The sequence below is a fragment of the Scyliorhinus canicula genome, chromosome 31, assembly GCF_902713615.1.
Source record: "Scyliorhinus canicula chromosome 31, sScyCan1.1, whole genome shotgun sequence".
Classification (NCBI taxonomy): domain Eukaryota; kingdom Metazoa; phylum Chordata; class Chondrichthyes; order Carcharhiniformes; family Scyliorhinidae; genus Scyliorhinus; species Scyliorhinus canicula.
In genome coordinates this window covers 11516984-11542910 of record NC_052176.1, presented here as the reverse complement: position 1 = coordinate 11542910, position 25927 = coordinate 11516984, and the positions used below count along the sequence as shown (strand labels likewise).

The 25927-nt window shown below is 51.0% G+C and overlaps 2 protein-coding genes across 2 annotated transcripts in view; one reads left to right on the top strand and one right to left on the bottom strand.

Annotated features, from left to right (window-relative positions):
- The window catches only part of LOC119958895 (histone H2B 1/2-like), a 177380-nt gene that overhangs the window by 61090 nt on the left and 90363 nt on the right, over window positions 1–25927 (top strand). The window contains exon 3 of the mRNA XM_038787409.1: window positions 14642–14712. The gene's annotated coding sequence lies outside the window, so the exon portion shown is untranslated. The remainder of the gene's footprint in view (window positions 1–14641; window positions 14713–25927) is intronic.
- Window positions 8822–10240, bottom strand: LOC119958878 (histone H1-like). Its single transcript, XM_038787392.1, has one exon. It carries the CDS (start codon window positions 10058–10060, stop codon window positions 9419–9421), a length of 642 nt encoding a protein of 213 aa, XP_038643320.1. The 5' UTR covers window positions 10061–10240; the 3' UTR covers window positions 8822–9418.

Below are 25927 nucleotides of genomic sequence, written 5' to 3'. Positions count from 1 at the left end.
CCGTCCGGGCCGACCTGAGGCAGGTCCTCCCACAGAACTCTGCAAACGTCCTCGCTGCACGGATCCGGAGTAAAGAGGTCAGAATAAAAGTCCCTGATTAGGGTCCTGACCCCCTCCGGATCCGAGACGAGGGACCGTCGTCGCCCAGCAGTGAAGGAATCTGCTGATGGGCCCCGCGTCCTCTTTCCAGCGAGTAGAAGAAGGGGGAGCCGCAGTCCATGTCTGCCAAGAGATGGATCCACGACCTCATGTACGCGCCATGGGACCCGACAAGTTCCAGGTTCCGCAGCGTGCCCCTCTACTCGCTGTACACCAGGCCCAGGGCCGGGTCCTCATCGGGATCAGCCAGACGTGATTCCAGGTGGAAGACTGCTTCAGCCAATTTGGCGATCGTGGATTTCCGCCACGCCGTTGACCCCTTCGTGTCCCTCTGACAGAAGGCGTGGACGTGAGTCTTGCCCACGTCCCACCACAGCCTCAAGGAGGGGAAGCCATCCCGCTTCTTTCTCCAGCCGGCCCAGAAACGGCGAAACGAGTCCAGGAACCGCTCGATGTCCAGCAGCGTGTTGTTAAAGTGCAAGTACGCGGACCGTGCCTGAGCGTGGGACAGGCCGAGCCCCGCCCACACCAGGTGATGATCCGAGCACGGCACCAGCTCCAGAGATGCCGTCGGAACGCTGGGCGAGTACATCCTAGAAATGTAAAGACGATCGATTCTGGGCGCTCCGAACAGAGGGCCCACAAATGTGTACAATGCGATTCAGGACGGAGAGTTTGCCAGACGTCCACCAAGTCGAAGGACCTGACCAGGTCCCTTAACCTGACCACCGCCTACATGCTGCGCTGGACTCTACCACAGTCCTTGTCCTGGAGGGTGCAACTGAAATCCCCTCCAAGGACGATGCACTCGCCCACAGGGATGGTGCCAAGAAGAGTGGACCCTTTGTCAAAGAAAGCCGTCTGCTGCAGCCCGGCCAGGGGAGTGTATACATTCACAAAGTGAAGCACCACGTCCCTGTCGCGGATCGTTAAATGCAACAGACGGCCAGGCACTGGCTCCTTGACCCTCCAGATCCCTGTCTGAAAATGTGGAGCCAACAGGATAGCCACCCCACCTGAACGTGGGGCCAAGTGACTCATGCAGTCTCCTTCTTGCCACTCCAGGGTCCACTTAGCTTCGTCCCCCGGAATGGCGAGGGTTTCTTGCAGGAAGCACACCCCGTACTTTCCGCCCTGGAGGACAGAGAAGCACTGGAAACGGTGATGCGTGTCCATGCTGCCGTGGATGGTGAGGCTGGCTATGGTTACCTCCATGTCAGTTGTAGCATGTGTCCTTCACCAATCAGCATTAACTCAGTGCTCAGAGGAAATAGAGGGTTGTTGCCCCCTCCACTCCCTCAGGAGCCCCGCGAGGAACATAACCGCTTGGCGCTGCTCCCCTTTGTCTGGGTCAATCCAACCCCCAGGATCGGCCTCAGGCGGGTTCCTCACAGGCTCCCCACCTGGATTCAGAGTCAGTGGACGGTGGCGGCTCCGACCCGGCCTCCACTGTCGATGCCAGGCCCTCGGAGAGACCCGGGAACAGCTCCAGGATGGATCCTGGGCTCGTTGGCATCGACTGCGTGGGCCTTGTGAGTGGGGAACCTTCCTCGCCGTCGCCCGCCCACAACCTGAAGATATCGGGGCTCTGGTGGCTGCTGCCAGCCCCCAGCGATGAAGAAAAGGAGGTGACCGGGGAGTAAAACTACACCGGGCGGAACGAGCACTCGGGGGTCAGGTCTCCGCCCGCCCCCGGGCCTCCCTGGTTGGGGGACGATGGCAGCTCGGGTGCCTCAGCGGCCTTGGAGGCTGCCTTGGCCTTCTTTTTAATGGTGCTGGACGTCAGTATGATGGGAATAAACCCAGGAGATACCCGGCCCCGCTCGCCTGGGGAGGGGGTAGCGAGATCCACCACCTCCTCCAGCCCGGGCCGGCGGTGCTTGTGGGGGGGCAGGCTGATCTTACTGTGGGGCCTCCCCTCTCCCCCCCCCCCCCCCCCCCCCCCCCCCCCCCCCCCCAATCGCCCAGCCCCTGGGACTGTGGTGAGGCTGGAACAGCCTCCAGCTCGGGGCCGTACCCAGGGTCCCCACCGCCCTCCGGACCCCGTGTGTTGGTCTCTCCGGGCCCCTCATGTTGTTGTGAGGCGGTGGCGGTATCCCGAGGTGAGGCTGCAGCCTCTGAGTTGGTTGGGACGGGCACGGGGTCAGTATGCGTGATGGGGCCAAGGTGTGGATGGGCCCGGTCCGACCGTCACACCGTCTTCCCTTTGGCCTTTTTAGGCTGCCTCTTGGCTAGCGGAGGCTCCCCCTCCCCCTGCCAGCAGCTACGGTGTTGTTAGGGGCCGGCTGCTGGGCAGACAAAGAGGTGGTAGAGGAGAGGGGGGCAGTGCCAGCCACGGCCGTCCCGGAGATGGTGTTGGCGGCAGCCGTCAGGGTGGGGCAGTTCCGGCCCAGCCCTCTGTAAGCATGGCACCGCATGCCATCCACAGACCGGATCTATTAATGGTCCTTCCCTTGGTGGGGAACCACAAACCCTCCCTCTGTGACCTTCTCCCGGGTAAGGCGGGTAAAAGCCTGATGCCGGAAGGAGTATACTTGACGGAGGGAAGGGTCCCGGCAGGCCGAGTGTCAGAGGTGCCACCCCGGACCTGACCTCCCCCAGGAAGTTGAGATAGAGGAGGAGGAGCTCAGTGGGGAGGTAGGATGGGACATTGACACGTTCGGCAGTGGCTTCCAGCGGGTCCACCGCCATGTGTCCCACCCACTGTGAACCCCCTTCCAGGACACGGTGGGCCGCCTGCTCGGCACGCAGGAAAAACACGGCCTTGCCATACATCGTAGAAGCGGCTACGATGGCCAAGGGGCCGACGACCCCGGCCATCACACGAGTGCACGCCTCGATGGTCATGGTGGGATGGGCATAACATTTGACCCCAAGTTGCCGCGTTAGTAGGCGGAATGGTGAGGGGGCCGCGGAGGGTCGAGAGGCTGTTGCCCCCACACAGGTTCTTGGCCGCCCTGCCCCCGGCAGAGTGGAGGATGCCCCTGGGGTCCTGGCTATGCCCACCCTTGGTATGGCACAACCATGTAACTGAAATCAGGGGACTAGGGGAAGGCACCACAACAGCAGGTGTCACAGGGCAGCAGCAGATAGTCACTGTAAGCCGGGCAGCGTTCTTCAGCCCCGGAGTGGCCTAAAGCAAAGTGGCAGCTGCCACACACCCACCACAGGGGGTGAAAAAGGGGGGGGGCGGACTGCGCTCTTCAGCCCTGTGAGGGCCCAAGGCAAAGTCCTTTGTCTTCACAGCAGCTCCAGGCGGACCCACTCCCACCTCACTCAGAGGGGCGGGAGGGCAGGGTCTTCACCCCGGGATGGGGAACTGCACCAGGCCCCAGGCGGTCCCACCTCACTCAGAGGGGCGGGAGGGCAGAGAGCAGGGTCTTCACCCCGGGATGGGGAACAGCACCAGGCCCCAGGCGGTCCCGGTCCCACCTCGGGCACCAGGATGGGAGAACAGAGGGCAGGGTCTTCACCCCGGGAGGGGGGCAGAACCAGGCCCCAGGCGGTCCCGGTCCCACCTCACTCAGAGGGGCGGGAGGACAGAGGGCAGGGTCTTCACCCCGGGAGGGGGAACAGCACCAGGCCCCAGGCGGTCCCGGTCCCACCTCACTCAGAGGGGCGGGAGGACAGAGGGCAGGGTCTTCACCCCGGGATGGGGAACAGCACCAGGCCCCAGGCGGTCCCGGTCCCACCTCGGGCACCAGGATGGGAGAACAGAGGACAGGGTCTTCACCCCGGGAGGGGGGCAGAACCAGGCCCCAGGCGGTCCCGGTCCCACCTCGGGCACCAGGATGGGAGAACAGAGGGCAGGGTCTTCACCCCGGGAGGGGGGCAGCACCAGGCCCCAGGCGGTCCCGGTCCCACCTCGGGCACCGGGATGGGAGGGCAGAGGGCAAGGTCTTCACCCTGGGAGGGGGGCAGCACCAGGCCCCAGGTGGTCCCACTCTCACCTTCAGCAGCAAAGCAGCAGCTCCACTCCCGCAACTCTGAGACACTGTGTGAGTGTGTGTGTGGGTGCAAGTGACCCTGCTCCCCAGGGCTCAACTAATCACCTTTGTAGCTGTGTGTTTGTCCCAATGAGATATTCAATTTGCAGCCATTGCCTGCAGCTTGTTTGTTATTACACTGCCATTCAGCCCCTCAAACTCACACTTTCTGCAAACTACCATTTCACTGACTCACTTCAATTTCACCCCTTTAATATTTGAAATTGAATTTGGTTTGTACACGATTCTGGTTCACACAGTCCGCTGGTTGATACATTTCAGTGGCTTTAGAGAATTGTCTTGTCTTGGACAGTCCCCTGGTTTGAAGCACTCCCCTGATTTCCACACTCCCTGGTTTACCCACACCACTGATTTACTCACTCCCCTGGTTTCCAATTTGTAATTGAATATGATTTGAACACTCCGCTGGTTTACACAGTTAGCTGAGTCTACACGTTCTCCCTATGTTTCCTCCGGGTGCTCCGGATTCCTCCCACAGTCCAAAGATCTGCAGGTTATGTGGAATGGCAATGTTAAATTTTCCTTAGTGTCCAAAAAAGGTGAGGGAAGGTTTCCGGGGAGAGGGAGGTGTGGGGATAGGGTTGAGGTGTGGGCTTCGGCAGTTGGGGGTGCTGGTTTAGCACAGTGGGCTAAGCATCTGGCTTGTAATGCAGAACAAGGTCAGCAGCGCGGGTTCAATTCCTGTACCGGCCTCCCCGAACAGGCGCCGGAATCTAGCGACTGGGGCTTTTCACAGTAACTTCACAGAAGCCTACTTGTGACAATAAGCTATTATTATTAGTATGCTCTTTCCAAGGGCCATTGCAGACTCGATGGGCTGAATGGCCGCCTTCTGCACTGCAGATTCTATGAAATCTATGAACTCAGCACCAGTTGAAAGTTTCTCCAGTCTCCACTTGAATAGTTAACATCCAGTTCTGAGCAGCTTGCAGCACTTTCTCTGTAACGCGCACCATGACATACTGCCAAACCTGGATTTTAAAATATTTCTTCAGTAACTGCATGTTTACCAATAATAATTCTTATAATATGTCATTGCTTAGGTCTCTTCTTGTATCATGAGACCTGGTCTCGTCCTGACGTCTGAAACTGCCTTTACCATTCTGCTTAAGTTATAAATGTTCTTATCTGTAACATATGTACTACATCAATGACATTAGATCAGTTAGTCCTGGTAAATGAAGGAAAAGTGGATGAACTACCTTTGGGACCCACTCCAGCTGACCTCCACGACCCACTATGTTCTCTTACCTTTAATGCAGCAGGTGAGCTTGCTTGGTCCTTATGATCTCACTTCAATCAGGTTCAGATGTGGAGAGGGCAGCGCGTGTATCAGGTGCAGAGTTCAGCTGGTTCCTTTGTGCTGTCTTCATCCTTTTGAGGATGAAAATCCAAACCTTTAACATGTAGATCCTTGTGATGTGTAATAGCAACAGAATGCTTGTTTTACTCAGCACTGGATTCTCCTCCTAGACGCGACGCAAGAATTCTGAAAACCTCATGGGGTTGTGGCGTATTTTTTATGTGCTGTCACAGGTGAGGTGCAGAAGCTCAGTTTGTACATTTGGTGTCAGCTATCAGTTTGTAATTGAGTCCGGGGTCAAAGGGAGTTTTCACCAACCAATTCTCTCTCAAAATCTGAAACTTCTCTTCTGGAAAAAAGCGATAAAAACTGTTGATCAGCGCAGCCAGTCTATCGACAGTTCCCTTACTAATCGTTTTCTTCCATATGTCATTGCAGCGTGGGGAACGTGTAGTAGGTTTGGCTTTCTACTCGCAGTTGCCTAACATTCAATTACTTTTGGAAAGCATCAATTTCTTCACAGCGCCAAAAGCAATCCTCCTCCTTTCCTTGCAATTTGAGGTTCAGTGCGTTTAGAATTGAAAAGATGTCTGCAAGGTAAGACATAGAACAGTACAGCACAGAACAGGCGCTTCGTCCCTCGATGTTGTGCCGAGCAATGATCACCCTACTCAAACACACGTATCCACCCTATACACGTAACCCAACAATCCCCCCATTAACCTTACACTACGGGCAATTTAGCATGGCCAATCCACCTAACCCGCACATCTTTGGACTGTGGGAGGAAACCGGAGCACCCGGAGGAAACCCACGCACACACGGGGAGGACGTGCAAACTCCACACAGACAGTGACCCAGCCGGGAATCGAACCTGGGATCCTGGAGCTGTGAAGCATTTATGCTAACCAGCATGCTACCGTGCTGCCCACCACATAGAGAGCATCCACGTCTCATCTCCAAATATATCAGCCGGAGGGGATCCTGATTTGCATTGGCACAATTTATAAAGACATACCTTCAAATATCCCCTTTATTCTGCTGTGTTCCTGATTTCAGCTCCTTCTGAATGGGTTGTTGAGCAGAGGCCGTGGAGCTGACACCAGCTCTGCTTTGTGTTGCTGTCACTCCCCTGGGCGACTCTCCCACAGATTTAGTTGTGAGATCCGGGCCTGTTTGTGTCTCTGACCCTCTCTTCTTTATTACAAAACCATCCATTTTCAATTCTTCCCAGCTGCCAGCTACAAAATGGAGGATCTGCTCTCCAGCGCCGCTTCAACCTGGTGTTGCTTCAAAGAAGCTGCCCCGGGACAGCCCGGTGACGTCAGGAGGAGGCGGTCCGGACGCTGTGGGCCGCGCCTGCGCACTGCCTGATAGGGCTGAGTGGGCACGCATGCGCGGGACAGCCCCCGGAGAGTGACATTCTGTCTCCGGCTGATAGTGTTTTAAACAGCAGCTAGATTAAACTCTTTAATTCACATTTGCAGCATCCGCATTATTTGCTTTAATTTGTTTTGGGTTCGTCAGTTACAAAGAAATCCCCAAATCCGAAACTGACAAATAAAGGGAAACTGCAGACTCGTCAAAGAGAGAGAAGCCAACAATCCTATACTCAAAACTAAATAATTTAGTCACATTTTTTTCGGTCCTTGTTCAATTTTCTCTGTTATACCTTTTTGCGCTTTTTTAAGCTTTGAAGTAAATATTCAGTTGGAATCTGAACACTTGGCGCCCAAACTTTCCGCCCTCAGCACCGTGGGTTCTCCTGATTGGTGCTTCAAACAGATATCTGATTGGTCACTTTCAGAGCCACTCACTTTATCTGAAAAAGGGTGAAGTGTTCTCAATCCGCTTAGTGCCGTGTTTGTGAGAATTTCCCTGAGGCTTCAGGCTGGAATGAGTATCCCGTGTTGTTGGTATTTAGCGGAGGGCGGCTGTTATTAGCGGGCAGGCTTTCTGAAACTGACCGTTTATGTGCAATGGGTCTGCGGGGTTTCAGAATTCATTCTGTTACTATTGGAGACTCTTTTCTTACTCGGAGCCTCATGTTAAAATCAATTCTGCTTCAGAGATAAGGAGACCAGAAACTCTCCTGCAATTAAGAGTAAATTGAAACTTGGAGAGTAACGGGAGGTCGCAGCTTTTATTTGTCAATTTAGCGACCCTTAACCAGCACTGGGACGGGAAGAATCTAATAATCGAAAGCCTCTTTCAGAGTCACCCACTCCCTCCGTAAAAGGGTGACCGGTTGTCCATTCACTTACTTCTGGTACGTGAGAATGTCACTAAAGCTTCCGAATGCAATGAGACACTGCCAATGTTTATATTCGAAATGATCGCAAATGAGGGATTGGGTGATGAAGCTCTTTTCCTGACAGATGTAGTGGCTCTTAAAAGAGCCTTTGTTGTTATTATTGGTGAAGCCGGGTTTTAGGCGCGTTCCCCGCGGATGCGGCGGGCCAGCTGGATGTCTTTGGGCATGATGGTGACTCGCTTGGCGTGGATGGCGCACAGGTTGGTGTCCTCAAAGAGCCCCACCAGGTAAGCCTCGCTGGCCTCCTGCAGGGCCATGACGGCGGAGCTCTGGAAGCGCAGGTCTGTCTTGAAGTCCTGAGCGATCTCTCGCACCAGGCGCTGGAAGGGCAGTTTGCGGATCAGCAGCTCGGTGGATTTCTGGTAGCGGCGGATCTCCCTCAGAGCCACAGTGCCGGGTCTGTAGCGATGAGGCTTCTTCACTCCGCCCGTGGCTGGAGCGCTCTTGCGGGCCGCTTTGGTAGCCAGCTGTTTGCGAGGAGCTTTGCCTCCAGTCGATTTGCGCGCTGTCTGCTTGGTCCTGGCCATGATGTGAAACTGGGTGAAAGGCAGAGGCTGAGAATGCTGGCGCCGCTCTCTCACTGCCTATTTAAGGCATTATAGTGACCGCCCTCTTCTCCTCATTGGATGCAGCCCGAGCCCGTGGACAAGTTTGAAAAGAGCGATGAGCGGCAAGGATATCAGGGCCCTGATTGGTGGACCTGCAACTGACAAACCATCAATTTCAAACAAGCCCGCCAATTTCACAGGGACAGGGAACGGATATTTGAGAAAACTAAAAAAAATCAATCTCGAGTTGTGAATATCAAAAACATCTCAATGATTCCTGCTCCCATTTTTGTCTCAGATTCGACTCAATGCCTGAGCACCCGGATTAATTTCACCTTCACTCCCTGATTTTTCTACAACAGACTGGGATAAAACTCCCATTGAGGGGTGGAATTCTGTCTCATTTTATTCTGATCAGCGATATCAGTTCTTTCATTGCAAAAAGCGATGGATATTAAAGGTAAAATTGACTGATTGTTCTGGGGGAGATGGACGGAGGATGCGGTGATTACAGATCAGTTATGTAAACCGTGTTTCTGATCAAATTCTGACGTTGAACATTCATGTCAGAAAGTAGATTAATAAAATCCGGCAGGTACAATTTCACTGGGACAAGTAACGGATATCTGAGAAAAACAATCCCAAATTGGAGACATCTAAAACTTCTCAATGATTCCTGGTCCCTTTTGCCCAGTCCTTTGCCTTGTTTCCCTCTGCCAGACATGATGCTTCTTCAGTCAAATCGCTGCTGAATGAGAGACGAGCTGCTGCACTTTCCTTTATTATACCCGCCTCAGTCAACTCCTTACTAGAACCAGCCCAACTATCTGCTCTCATTCCAACCCCAGCTCCGATTCCATCCCCACACAACTCCTCTCCCAGACTGGTTGGGAATTCCACTAACATCCCTTCCCGGTAAGGAAGAGGCGGCAACTTCCCTGTGTTTTAGTGCAGAGTGGGGGGAGAAGCCCGGTGCAGAGCATGTCAGCGAGTGAGCGGCAATACTGGATTGACATTTCTATCTGAAATCTGCTCCCAGCACCGGGACAGGGATTCATTGGTCGGGGGATCAGCTCTTTCCGGAGAGATGTGGGTGGCTCTGAGAAGAGCCTTTGGGTTCAGAAGTTTACAATTTGCTCGCGTTCTTTCACTTCTTTGCTGGTTTATTAGCCTTTACTGATTTCACTTTGGGCTTGACCCTCGATTGGATCTGCTTTATTCCGCCCGTGGTCTTTTTCACAGGAGAACTTTTCTTCGGGGCTGCTTTCTTCGCGCTCTTTTTGGGAGCTGCCACCTTCTTGGCTGCTGCTTTCTTGGGAGTTTTCTTGGCTGATGTTTTCTTGGGAGATTTCTTGGCTGCTGTTTTCTTGGGAGATTTCTTGGCTGCTGCTTTCTTGGGGAATTTCTTGGCTGCTGGTTTCTTCACTGAAGTTTTCTTAGCTGCTGGTTTCTTGGCTACTCCGGATGTCTTCTTAACGATCTTGAAGGAGCCGGAGGCGCCCGTGCCCTTGACCTGAGCCAAGCTGCCGTTATCCACACTCCTCTTGACACTTTGCTTGATCTGGTACCCCCGTTTATCCACATCGACCTCTTTGCTCCGCAGCTGCTTCTTTATGGCCTGTAGGGAAACCCCCTTGCGATCGCCGCTATCCGCCACAATCTTGCAAATCAGCTCCCCCAGCCCGGGACCTTCTGATTTCTTCCGGGGAACCACCTTCCTCTGCTTCTTGACAGCCTTGACTGGGGCGGCGGCTGGAGGAGCCGTTTCGGTGGCTGCACTATCGCTCATGTCCAGGATTCTGCACAAAATCCCTCCGTCAATGTGAAGTGGGTGAGAAATGAAGCCTCTGGTGGCGGCACTGAGCAACTTAAAGGCAGCGAGCGGACGGGGCGGAGACAACCTGCTCTCAGCTCCAGGCTGCTGCTGCTGCCTCTGTGTTTTTCTCTGGTCCCAAACTCTCCAATTCCACTCAAATTCCAGCTCCACAGTGTCCCAGGATAAATCCATCCTGTCTCTCACACTCTAATGTTTGCTTTAGGAAAGGTTTCACGCGATTTGTATGCTCCATTTTGGATTTAAACCCGTTTTACTGATGCACTGCTCGCGCTCTCTCACCCGATCGCTCTCATTTTCCCAACCTTTCCGCAGAAATCTGGAAAGCAGCATCTAAACTGCCCTGAAATCCAACTTGGGAAAGTAGGAGGGGATCAGGGGGATTGATTGAATGAAAAATATTTCCATTTTGTCCCAGAGGGATTGGGAGATCTGCTGATCAGAGCGGACTCACAAACACAGTTGGTTTCTCCTGTTTGGCCCGCCCCTTTCACTCTCTCTTCCACAATAGTCACATCCACACACAAGGTTTGGAAATTACATTTCCCAGGGCAGAATTCTCCCTCTTCTCAACACTTGTTTCCGAATCCGTATGTTAAATATAGATTTTCACTTCACCTACTGTTCGACTCTCTGAGTTTTCTGCTCCCTATTTTCTGTTTCTCTAAATAGCCAGCAGCAGCCAGTCATATTTTTCAATCTAAATTCATTGAGGACCCACCTTTCTTGAAGGTGAAAATACAATTGATCTCCTCTCTAAGAGTGGAGATTTTCCTGTTTGATGTGATCCTCCTGCACTGCCGGTAACACTGAACCCCAAACTCAACAAGCAGGGACACCCAGTTAAAGAATAGTCCCACCCCCTCTGAGAGTGGAGATTTTCACAGTGACACAGATTCTGACCATTCTGAGCCGAACAGCAAATTTTAAAAATAAAGATGGACTCACAGTGCTGGACTTTCTGTGTGGAGGAGAGACAGTGACCGTCTCACTCACAACACGGCAGCAGTGTTCACATTGAGAGCCAGTGTTACGCGTGTTATCACTGTGTCCACAACACTCCCGATGACATATTGAAATTGAGAGAGAAAGACAAAGAAAATAGAGAGAGTGACATAGAAACAAGGATAAGGATGGACTCATAGGTCTGGACTTTCTGTGTGGAGGCGAGATAATTCCACAATCCGGGCACCAGGAAATCAGAGGAATGTTTACAATCAGGGGAGCTTCCATCCAGGAGAGAGTTTAAAATTCATGAGTGTAAACCAGGAGAGTGTGTAAAACCAAGACAAGGTGCACAATACAAAGTGTGTAAACATGAGAGTTTGTAAACCAGGGTAGTATGTAAAACAGGGGAATGTGTAAAGCAGAGACTGTATTAACCAGAAGATTGTGTGGATCATGGGACTGGTAATAGCAGAGACGTGTGTAAATCTGAAGGAGTGTTGAAAGATAGAGGAGTGTTCACAAGAGAGTGTGTAAACCAGTATAATGTTCAGACGTTTGGAAGGGCTGGAAACTGGTGAGTGCATGAAGGGGGGGGGGGGGGGGGGGGTGAGTGCATGAAGGGGGGGGGTGAGTGCATGAAGGGGGGGGTGAGTGCATGAAGGGGGGGTGAGTGCATGAAGGGGGGGGTGAGTGCATGAAGGGGGGGAGTGCATGAAGGGGGGAGTGCATGAAGTGGGGCTGAGTGCATGAAGGGGGGGTGTGCATGTAGGCGGGGAGTGCACGACGGAGGTGCATGAAGGGGGGGTGCATGAAGGGGGGGGAGTGCATGAAGGGGGGGGAGTGCATGAAGTGGGGGTGAGTACATGAAGGGGGGAGTGCATGAAGGGGGAGTGCATGAAGTGGGGCTGAGTGCATGAAGGGGGGGTGTGCATGTAGGCGGGGAGTGCACGACGGAGGTGCATGAAGGGGGGGTGCATGAAGGGGGGTGTGCATGCAGGGGGGGGGTGCATGAAGGCGGGGGTGCATGAAGGGGGGTGTGCATGAAGGGGGTGTGTGCATGAGGGGGGAGTGCATGAAGGCGGGGAGGTGCATGTAGGGGGGGTGCATGAAGGGGGGGGTGCATGAAGGCGGGGGTGCATGTAGGGGGGGGTGCATGAAGGGGGGGTGCATGAAGGGGGTGTATGAACGGGGGAGTGCATGAAGAGGGGGGGGTGTGTGCATGAGGGGGGAGTGCATGAAGGGGGGGAGTGCATGAAGGGGGGTGCATGAAGGGGGGTGTGCATGAGGGGGGAGTTCATGAAGGGGGGAGTGCATGAAGGGGGGTGTGCATGAGGGGGGAGTGCATGAAGGGGGGGAGTGCATGAGGGGGGAGTGCATGAGGGGGGAGTACATGAAGGGGGGGAGTGCATGAAGGGGGGTGAGTGCATGAAGGGGGGTGTATGAACGGGGGAGTGCATGAAGGGGGGAGTGCATGAAGGGGGGGAGTGCATGAAGTGGGGGGGGTGTATGAGGGGGGAGTGCATGAAGGGGGGGGGAGTGCATGAAGGGGGGTGGGTGCATGAAGGGGGGTGTATGAACGGGGAGTGCATGAAGGGGGGAGTGCATGAGGGGGGTGTGCATGAAGGGGGGGAGTGCATGAAGGGGGTGAGTGCATGAAGGGGGTGTATGAACGGGGGGGGTGCATGAAGGGGGGGAGTGCATGAAGGGGGGGAGTGCATGAAGGGGGGAGTGTATGAAGGGGGGAGTGCATGAAGGGGGGAGTGTATGAAGGGGGGAGTGCATGAGGGGGGAGTGCATGAATGGGGTGCATGAAGGGGGGGTGCATGAAGGGGGGGAGTGCATGAAGGGATCGTGTGCATGAGGGGGGTGTGCACGAAGGGGGGGGGAGTGCATGAGGGGGGAGTGCATGAAGGGGGAGTGCATGAAGGGGGGAGTGCATGAGGAGGGAGTGCATGAAGGGGGGGGGGTGCTTGAGGGGGGAGTGCATGAGGGGGGAGTGCATGAAGGCGGGGGTGCATGAAGGCGGGGGTGCATGAAGGGGGGGGGGGTGCTTGAAGGGGGGGGGGGGTGCAGAACCCAGCGGAGTGCATGAAGCAGGGGAGTATATCAAGCAGGGGAGTGTTTGAAATTAGTGGAGTGTGCAAATGAGGGGAGCGAGTCAACTCGGACAGTAAAAAACGGGGGAGTGCATCATCCAGGCAGTGTATAAACCAAGGGAATGTGGAAACCAGAGGAATGTGCATTATTAAATCGTGTGTCCTTCAGGCTAGCCTGTAAATCAGGGTCCTGTGTAAAAGCTGGTGATTGTGTAAAATATTGGGAAGTATGTATATCCACAGGAGCTTATAAACAAAGAGAGTGTGTAAAGTAGGGGGGAGTGCAAACCAGGGACTATACTAAATGAGGGGAGTGTGTCAACCAGAGAAATGTGTGAAATCGGAGATTGTGTAAAATGAGCGGAATGTATTAAACCTGGGATTGTATTAAACCAAAGGAGCCTCAAACACTGGAAAGTGAGAAAACCGGGAGATTGAGTGAACCGGGACAGCGAGTGAACCCAGGAGGTGGAACAGTGGTTAGCACTGCGGCCTCACTGTGCCAGACACCCGGATTCAATTCCAGCGTTGGGTGACTGCTTGTTTGGCGTTTGAATGTTCTCCCCGTGTGTGGGTGGGTTTCCTCCGGGTGCTCCAATTTCCTCCCACAGGACAAAGATCTGCAGGTTAGGTGGATTGGCAATGCTGAATTATGGCTTCGTATCCAAGGATGTGTTGGTTCAGTGGGGTCACGGGTTTATGGGGATAAGGCGGAGAGTGGACCTGGGTGGGGTGGTCTTTCAGAGGGTCGGTGCAGACTCGATGGGCCGAATTGCCTCCTTCACACTGTAGTAATTCTATGGTTCAGTGGAATGGTGGTTTGCAGAAAGTGTGAGTTTGAGGGGCTGAATGGCAGTGTAATAACAAACAAGCTGCAGGCAATGGCTGCAAATTGAATATCTCATTGGGACAAACACACAGCTACAAAGGTGATTGGTTGAGCCCTGGGGCGCAGGGCCACTTGCACCCACACACACACAGTCCCCCCAACACGGGCTCTATCGGAGGTTTTGCTCCAAATGTGATGACAGTGAAATGGGGAATATTCCCATTGATTCTCAATGCTGGAATTGCTGCGGGGATCTGCGCATGCCCGGGGTAGCCCCGCCCCCTGCTTGTCGTCACTCTGAAAGTGAGAGCGCATGCGCAGCCCCTTCTGCGCGGAAACAGCGTTCTCATTGCAGCAGCCCATCCATTTGGGAGTGTGAGCAAAGAGGCTCAGAGATCATTACTGACTCGGGGGGAGTTCAGGGAGAATCGGGGGCTGTTTGCAAGAGGCGCAGCGGGAGCCCCATCTTGTTCCGGGACTTGGAGTGAGCGGGGGGAAGGGAGAGCTCTTTCTGGGCCTGGCTTATTGTCTGATTCTGGGGCAGGATTTGCACAGTATTTTCTATTTTTACTGATTATCAGTTGAAAGAATTGATTGATCTATCATTGGCCTCATCTGACCCTGATTTACAAGAGATTTGTTTTCTTCCCCCTAGTTCAACAGATGAAGAGATGAGTTCCAAGATGATGATTCCTCAGCAACATGAATGTGCAGCCGTCTCCTTCTAACTGACAGTAAGTACAATATTAATCCAACATTGCAGAGACACAGACACAACATCAGCTCCACCGTCACAGAGAACAGAAGCAGTCACACTTACATTGAGCTCAACTCCCAGATAAACATGTCCAATCCAAACAGTCCTCATTATCCAATTGAAGCAATTCAAGTAAATCTGGACCTCTGGAGAAAATGTAAATATTATTTACAGATACACGAAAGGACAGGTGGGATAATTTTCCACAATTCACCCCTACTCTCATGGAATGTTGGATCAACTTTTGATAACTGCGTTTCATCTGTAAAGTAATCAGTATAGTATTAATTAGGCTATAGATTCAGCAATCAATGTGCAAGGATCCATTTGCACTTTTTGTAACTTTCTTAGTTTAATATATATCAGAAGCAAAGCTCTTGAATGAGGCATTGACAGAAAAATGATACATTTAAATAGTTCTCCAAAAGGACAATTACCTTTGTAAGTAAGTAAGGCCATCCTTTCATCTCACAAGTTGTGAACCTTTGGTACACGTAACAGGTCGGATAGTACAGCTGATTGAAAAGTGCCGAATTAATCATAAACTTCTACCAAGACACCTCCCAAAACAAAATATTAAATTCCAATCCAAATATCTCTCACAATCTCAGATATAACGGTACAGTGTCATTTTCATGAAACAGACATGGAAATAGATCATTTGACATATCAATGTTGTCACTAAAAGTAATAATGGAAGATCAATACTGAACAGAATGTTCTCCATTAACTCACCAAACAGATATTGACAAGTGCAGAGAACACAATAAAAGCACACACATCAGAGAGGGGACAGATAGAGATTAAACACAGAATCCCATAACAGAGATAGACGGCTACAAATGCAATCACACAGTAAGGAGACTGAGAGATACAGAATCAAATACATTTTTCCCTAACACTTGACCCTTAACAGAGACAGACAGCTACAGTGGAAAACACACTCTCACACATTCAGACACCAACAACTGCACAGGAAGCAGTAAAATATGCCATATATCATATACAGACAGTGATGGTAAAACACACACTTACATTTTCTCATGTACATGGTCACTCACAAGGAACTTAGCAGGAAGCATTAAATATGCATTGTATATCACAGGGAGTGTGAGGGTGAAACATACACTCTCACATCAATAACTGAGCATCAAGCAGTAATATATGTCATATATAGCACAGAGAAACAGTGAGGTTTATACACACACACTAACTCACATTGTGCCTCTCATACACTCTGTCTCACACACACCCATGCACTGTCTCTCCCACACACACCCATGCACTGTCTCTCCCACACACACTCAAATCAATAACTGATCAGTAATCAATAAAATATTAATTATATATCACAGATAGACTGTGAGGTTAATACTCACTCACTCACACACTCTCCCACACACACACTCTCCCTCTCTCACACACACCAGTCACTGAGCAGTAATCAATTAGAACATAGAACAGTACAGCACAGAACAGGCCCTTTGGCCCTCAATGTTGTGCCGAGCCATGATCACCCCACTCAAACCCTATGTGATATATATCACAGAGATACAGTGAGAGTAAAACATGCACTCACTCTCTTCACTCACACTCACTCACACTCACTCAGACAGTCACACAGCAGTAACTGAGCAGTAAGCTGTAAAATATGTGTTATGCAGTGAGGGTAAAACACGCACACTAACACCGTCTCTCACACACTGTCTCACATTTTACTCCTTACTGAGCAGTAAGCAGTAAAATATTTGTTATATATCAGAGAGATAGTGAGGGTAAAACACACACTCACTCTCTTTCTCTCTCTCACACACACTCTCTCTCTCTCATAGAAACCCGACATTGCAGAAGGAGGCCATTCAACCCATCGAGTCTGCATTGACCTTTTGAATGAGCATGCTACCCAAATACCAATCTCCCACCCTCTCCCTGTAACACTACCAAGGGACAGTTCAGCATATTGAATCCACCTAACCTGCACATCTTTGGACTGTGGGAGGAAACTGGAGCACCCGGAGGAAACCCAAACTCCGCAGAGACAGGTGCCTGAGGTCGGAATCAAACCCAGTCTCCGGCACTGTGAGGCAGCAGTGCGAACCACTGTGCCACCCTGCTGCCCATCAGCAGCACATCCACTTTTCACCCTATTGCTCTCACACACATTCACCATATCTCACAAATACTTACAGACTCACCCTCTCACATACACTCTCTCACACCAGGAATTGAGCCATAAGCAGTAAATTATGAGGATAGAACTTACACTCAATCTCTCTCTCACACATTGATACTCACGCACACCATGAACTGAGCAGTAAGCTGTAAAATGTGTTGATATCATAGAGAGACAGTGAGGATAAAAATCTAATTCACACTCCCTCCCTCTCACACACACTATCTCACTCACGCTCTCAAATACATACGCACCATTAACTGAGCTGTAAAATATTTGTTATATATCACATAAAAACACACACTCGCACACTGTCAAAAACATGTTCCCTCTCAGACACATAGATGTTCCCTCTCTCTCACACACTCATATACTGTCTCTCACACACACTCACAGACTCTCACACACACTCACAGACTCTCTCACACACACTCACAGACTCTCTCACACACACTCACAGACTCTCTCTCACACACTCACATACTCTCTCTCACACACAGTCACAGACTCTCTAACACACACTCACATACTCTCTCACACACATTCACATCTCTCTCACACACTCAGACTCTCCCTCTCAAACACTCACAGGCTCTCTCTCACACACTCACAGACTCTCTCACACACATTCACAGACTCTCTCACACACTCAGACTCTCCCTCACACACACTCACAGACTCTCTCACACACACTCACAGACTCTCTCACACACGCTCACAGACTCTCTCACACACATTCACAGACTCTCACACACTCAGACTCTCCCTCACACACACTCACAGACTCTCTCTCACACACACTCACAGACTCTCTCACACACACTCACAGACTGTCTCACACACACTCACAGAATTTCTCACACACTCACAGCCTCTCCCTCACACACACTCACAGACTCTCTCTCACACACACTCACAGACTCTCTCACACACACTCACAGACTCTCTCTCACACACTCACAGACTCTCTCACACACACTCACAGACTCTCTCACACACACTGACAGACTCTCTCTCACACACTCACAGACTCTCTCTCACACACTCACAGACTCTCGCTCACACACACTCACAGACTCTCACACACACACTCACAGACTCTCTCTCACGCACACTCAGACTCTTTCTCTCACACACTCACAGACCCTCTCACACACTCACAGACTCTCACATACACTCACAGACTCTCTCTCACACACTCACAGACTCTCTCACACACACTCACAGACTCTCTCACACACCCACTCACAGACTCTCTCACACACACTCACAGACTCTCTCACACACACTCACAGACTCTCTCACACACTCAGACTCTCCCTCACATACACTCACAGACTCTCTCACACACACTCACAGACTCTCACACACTCAGACTCTCCCTCACACACACTCACAGACTCTCTCTCACACACACTCACAGACTCTCTCACACATACTCACAGACTGTCTCACACACACTCACAGAATTTCTCACACACTCACACCCTCTCTCTCTCACATACTCACAGACTCTCTCTCACACACTCACAGACTCTCTCTCACACACTCACAGACTCTCTCACACACACTCACAGACTCTCTCACACACACTGACAGACTCTCTCTCACACACTCACAGACTCTCTCTCACACACTCACAGACTCTCTCTCACACACTCACAGACACTCTCACACACACTCAGCCTCTCTCTCACACACACTCACAGACTCTCACACACACACTCACAGACTCTCTCTCACGCACACTCAGACTCTTTCTCTCACACACTCAGATTCTCACACACACACTCACAGACTCTCTCACACACTCACAGACTCTCACATACACTCACAGACGCTCTCTCACACACTCACAGATTCTCTCACACACCCACTCACAGACTCTCTCACACACACTCACAGACTCTCTCACACACACTCACAGACTCTCTCTCACACACTTACAGACTCTCTCACACACACTCACAGACTCTCTCACACACACTCACAGATTCTCTCTCACACACAGACTCTCTCACACACACAGACTCTCTCACACACACTCACAGACTCTCTCACACACACTCACAGACTCTCTCACACACACTTACAGTCTCTCTTTCACACTCACAGACTCACACACACTCACAGACTCTCTCACACACTCAGACTCTCACACACACTCACAGACTCTCTCACACAAACTCACAGACTCTCACACACACACAGACACACTCTCTCACACACTCACAGACTCTCTCTCACACACTCACAGACTCTCTCTCACACACACTCAGACTCTCTCACACAAACTCTCAGACTCACTCTCACACTCACAGACTCTCTCACACACACTCACAGACTCTCTCTCACAGACTCTCCCTCTCACACACTCACAGACTCTCTCTCACACACTCACAGACTCTCTCTCACACACTAACATACTCTCTCTCACACACTCACAGACTCTCTCACACACTCACAGACTCTCTCGCACACACTCACAGACCCTCTCTCACACACTCAGACTCTCCCTCTCACACACTCACAGGCTCTCTCTCTCACACACTCACAGACTTTCTCACACACACTCACAGCCTCTCTCACACACACTTACAGACTCTCCCTCACACTTACAGACTCTCCCTCACACCCACAGACTCACTCACACTCACTGACTCACACACACTCACAGACTCTCTCACACACACACAGACACACTCTCTCACACACTCACATACTCTCTCACACACTCACAGACTCTCTCACACTCACATACTCTCTCACACACACTCACAGACACTCTCTCACTCACACTCACAGACTCTCACACAATCACAGACTCTCACACACACTCACAGACTTTATCACACACACTCACAGACTCTCTCTCACACTTACAGACTCTCTCACACACACACAGACTCTCTCACACACACTCACAGACTCTCTCTCACACACACAGACCCTCTCTCACACACACAGACTCTCTCACACACACTCACAGACTCTCTCACACACTTACAGACTCTCTCACACTCACAGACTCACACACACACAGACTCTCTCACACAAACTCACACACTCTCTCTCACACACACACAGACACACTCTCTCACACACTCACAGACTCTCTCACACACACTCACAGACTCTCTCTCACACACAGACTCTCTATCACACTCACAGACTCTCTCACACACACTCACAATCTCTCTCACACACACTTACAGACTCTCTCACACTCACAGACTCACACACACTCACAGACTCTCTCACACACTCACAGACTCTCACACACACTCACAGACTCTCTCACACACACAGACACTCTCTCACACAGACTCACAGACTCTCAGACACACTCACAGACTCTCACACACACTCACAGACTCTCACACACTCACAGACTCTCTCACACACACTCACAGACTCTCTCACACACACTCACAGACTCTCAGACACACTCACAGACTCTCACACAAACTCACAGACTCTCTCTCACACACTCACAAACTATCTCACACTCTCACAGACTCTCTCACACTCACAGACTCTCTCACACACGCTTACAGACTCTCCCTCACACTTACAGACTCTCCCTCACACCCACAGACTCACTCACAAACTCACTGACTCTCTCACACACACTCACAGACTCTCTCACACAAACTCACAGACTCTCTCACACACACACAGACACTCTCTCTCACACACTCACAGACTCTCTCTCACACACTCACATACTCACTCTCACACACACTCACAGACTCTCTCTCTCACACACACACACAGACTCTCTCTCACACTCACAGACTCTCTCACACACACTCACAGACTCTCTCTCACACACACTCACAGACTCTCTCTCACACACACAGACACTCTCTCACACACACTCACAGACTCTCTCACACACTCACAGACTCTCTCACACACACTCACAGACTCTCACACACACTCACAGACTCTCTCTCACACACACAGACTCTCTCTCACACACACAGACTCTCTTGCACACACTCACAGACACTCTCACACACACTCACAGACTCTCTCACACACACTTACAGACTCTCTCACACTCACAGACTCACACACACTCACAGACTCTCTCACACACTCACAGATTCTCTCTCACACACAGACTCTCACACACAGACTCTCTCTCACACACAGACTCTCTCTCACACACACAGACTCTCTCACACACTCACAGACTCTCTCACACACTCACAGACTCTCTCTCACACACTCACAGACTCACACACACTCACAGACTCTCTCACACACTCACAGACTCTCACACACACTCACAGACTCTCTCACACAAACTCACAGACTCTCTCTCACACACACACAGACACACTCTCTCACACACTCACAGACTCTCTCTCACACACTCACAGACTCTCTCTCACACACACTCAGACTCTCTCACACAAACTCTCAGACTCACTCACACACACAGACACTCTCTCACACACTCACAGACTCTCTCTCACACACTCACAGACTCTCTCTCACACACTAACATACTCTGTCTCACACACACTCACAGACTCTCTCTCTCACACACACACAGACTCTCTCTCACACTCACAGACTCTCTCACACACCCTCACAGACTCTCTCTCACACACACACACAGACTCTCTCTCTCACACACTCACAGACTCTCTCTCACACACTCACAGACTCTCTGTCACACACTAACATACTCTCTCTCTCACACACACACAGACTCTCTCACACACTCACAGACTCTCTCGCACACACTCACACCCTCTCTCACACACTCAGACTCTCCCTCTCACACACTCACAGGCTCTCTCTCTCACACACTCACAGACTCTCACACACACAGACTCTCTCTCACACTCACAGACTCTCTCACACACCCTCACAGACTCTCTCTCACACACACACACAGACTCTCTCTCTCACACACTCACAGACCCTCACACACACACTCTCAGACTTTCTCACACACACTCACAGACTCTCTCTCTCACACACACACAGACTCTCTCACACACTCACAGACTCTCTCGCACACACTCACAGACCCTCTCTCACACACTCAGACTCTCCCTCTCACACACTCACAGGCTCTCTCTCTCACACACTCACAGACTCTCACACACACACTCACAGACTCTCACACACACACTCACAGACTTTCTCACACACACTCACAGCCTCTCTCACACACACTTACAGACTCTCCCTCACACTCACAGACTCTCCCTCACACCCACAGACTCACTCACACACTCACTGACTCTCACACACACAGACTCTCTCACACAAACTCACAGACTCTCTCACACACACACAGACACACTCTCTCACACACTCACATACTCTCTCACACACTCACAGACTCTCTCACACACTCACATACTCTCTCTCACACACACTCACAGACTCTATCTCTCACACACAGACACTCTCTCACACACACTCACAGACTCTCTCACACACTCACAGACTCTCTCACACACACTCACAGACTCTCTCACACACACTCACAGACTCTCTCACACACACTCACAGACCCTCTCTCACACACACAGACCCTCTCTCACACACACAGACTCTCTCACACACACTCACAGACTCTCTCACACACACTTACAGACTCTCTCACACTCAGACTCGCACACACTCACAGACTCTCTCACACACACACAGACACACTCTCTCACACACACACAGACACACTCTCTCACACACACTCACAGACTCTCTCTCACACACACACACAGACTCTCTCTCACACTCACAGACACTCTCTCACACAGACTCACAGACTCTCAGACACACTCACAGACTCTCACACACACTCACAGACTCACACACACTCACAGACTCTCTCACACACTCACAGACTCTCTCACACACACTCACAGACTCTCTCACACACACTCACAGACTCTCTCACACACACTCACAGACCCTCTCTCACACACACAGACCCTCTCTCACACACACAGACTCTCTCACACACACTCACAGACTCTCTCACACACACTTACAGACTCTCTCACACTCACAGACTCACACACTCACAGACTCTCTCACACAGACACACTCTCTCACACACACACAGACACACTCTCTCACACACACTCACAGACTCTCTCTCACACACACTCACAGACTCTCTCTCACACTCACAGACACTCTCTCACACAGACTCACAGACTCTCAGACACACTCACAGACTCTCACACACACTCACAGACTCTCTCACACACACTCACAGACTCTCTCACACACACTTACAGACTCTCACACTCACAGACTCACACACACTCACAGACTCTCTCACACACTCACAGACTCTCTCACACACACAGACACTCACACAGACTCACAGACTCTCAGACACACTCACAGACTCTCTCACACACTCACAGACTCTCTCTCACACTCTCACAGACTCTCTCACAGACTCTCTCACACACGCTTACAGACTCTCCCTCACACTTACAGACTCTCCCTCACACCCACAGACTCACTCACAAACTCACTGACTCTCTCACACACACTCACAGACTCTCTCACACAAACTCACACTCTCTCACACACACACAGACACTCTCTCTCACACACTCACAGACTCTCTCTCACACACTCACATACTCACTCTCACACACACTCACAGACTCTCTCTCTCTCACACACACACAGACTCTCTCTCACACTCACAGACTCTCTCACACACACTCACAGACTCTCTCTCACACACACTCACAGACTCTCTCTCACACACACAGACCACTCTCTCACACACACTCACAGACTCTCTCACACACTCACAGACTCTCTCACACACACTCACAGACTCTCTCACACACACTCACAGACTCTCTCTCGCACACACAGACTCTCTCTCACACACACAGACTCTCTTACACACACTCACAGACTCTCTCACACACACTTACATACTCTCTCACACTCACAGACTCACACACACTCACAGACTCTCTCACACACTCACACACTCTCTCACACACTCACAGACTTTCTCCCACACTCACAGACTCTCTCTCACACACACTCACAGACTCTCTCTCTCTCACACTCAGACTCTCTCACACACACTCACAGTCTCTCTCACACACTCACAGACTCTCTCACACACACAGACACTCTCTCACACACACAGACACTCTCTCACACAGACTCACAGACTCTCAGACACACTCACAGACTCTCACACACACTCACAGACTCTCTCACACACACTCACAGACTCTCTCACACACACTTACAGACTTTCCCTCACACTCACAGACTCTCACACACACTCACAGACTCTCTCACACACTCACAGACTCTCACACACACTCACAGACTCTCTCACACAAACTCTCAGACTCTCTCTCACACACACAGACACTCTCTCTCACACACTCACAGACTCTCTCTCACACACTCACAGACTCTCTCTCACACACACTCACAGACTCTCTCTCTCACACACACACAGACTCTCTCTCACACTCACAGACTCTCTCACACACACTCACAGACTCTCTCTCACACACACTCACAGACTCTCTCTCACACACACTCACAGACTCTCTCTCACACATACACACAGACACTCTCTCACAGACTCTCTCACACACTCACAGACTCTCTCACACACTCACAGACTCTCTCACACACACTCACAGACCCTCTCTCACACACTCAGACTCTCCCTCTCACACACTCACAGGCTCTCTCTCTCACACACTCACAGACTCTCACACACACACTCACAGACCCTCACACACACTCACAGACCCTCACACACACACTCACAGACTTTCTCACACACACTCACAGACTCTCTCACACACACTCACAGACTCTCTCACACACACTCACAGACTCTCTCTCTCGCACACACTCACAGACTCTCTCTCACACACACTCACAGACACTCTCTCACTCACACACATCCCAGTGAGTGAGCAGTAAGCAGTTCAATATGTCGAACTCATTCACACAACAATAACTGAGCAGTAAAATATGTTTTATATCACAGAAACACTGAGCATAAAACTCACACTCTCACTCACACACTCTCACTAACCAGTAACAGGAGCACAATAATCATTAAATGTCAACCCTCGCTCTCCTCTCTCACACACACCCATACACTCTCACACACCAGTAACTGAGCAGGAAGCAGTAAAATATGTGTTATATATCAGGGAGAGACATTAAGGATAAAACACGCGCACACTCTCACACGCCAGTAACTGAACAGTAAGAATACACACTCACACTTACAAGTATACTCATACACACTCACTACTCACTAATATACTCACACACACCAGTAACTGAACAGTAAGAATAAACACACACACTCTCACGAGGATACTCACACACACTCACTACTCACTAATATACTCACACACACTCACTCATACACACCAGTAACTGAACAGTAAGAATAAACACACACACTCTCACGAGGATACTCACACACACTCACTACTCACTAATATACTCACACACACTCACTCATACACACCAGTAACTGAACAGTAAGAATAAACACACACACTCTCATGAGTATACTCACACACTCTCACACACACACACTCTCATGAGTGTACTCACACACTCTCACACACACACACTCTCATGAGTGTACTCACACACTCTCACTCACTCACCCACACACCAGGAACTCTACAGTAAGCAGCAAAATATTCATTATATATCACAGAGAGACAGTGAGGTTAATACAGCTGGTTTAGCTCACTGGGCAAATCACTGGCTTTGAAAGCAGACCAAGCAGGCCAGCAGCATGGTTCGATTCCCGTACCAGCCTCCCCGGACAGGCGTCGGAATGTGGCGACTAGGGGCTTTTCACAGTAACTTCATTGAAGCCTACTCATGACAATAAGCGTTTTTTATTTCATTTCATCTTATAATAATCTTTATTGTCACAAGTAGGATTTCATGAACACTGCAATGAAGTTCCTGTGAAAATCCCCTAGTCACCACATTCTGGCGCCTG

Bases quoted from the DNA above. Each gene is read 5' to 3' on its own strand.
- LOC119958878 (XM_038787392.1), bottom strand. From the start codon at position 10,060: ATGAGCGATAGTGCAGCCACCGAAACGGCTCCTCCAGCCGCCGCCCCA.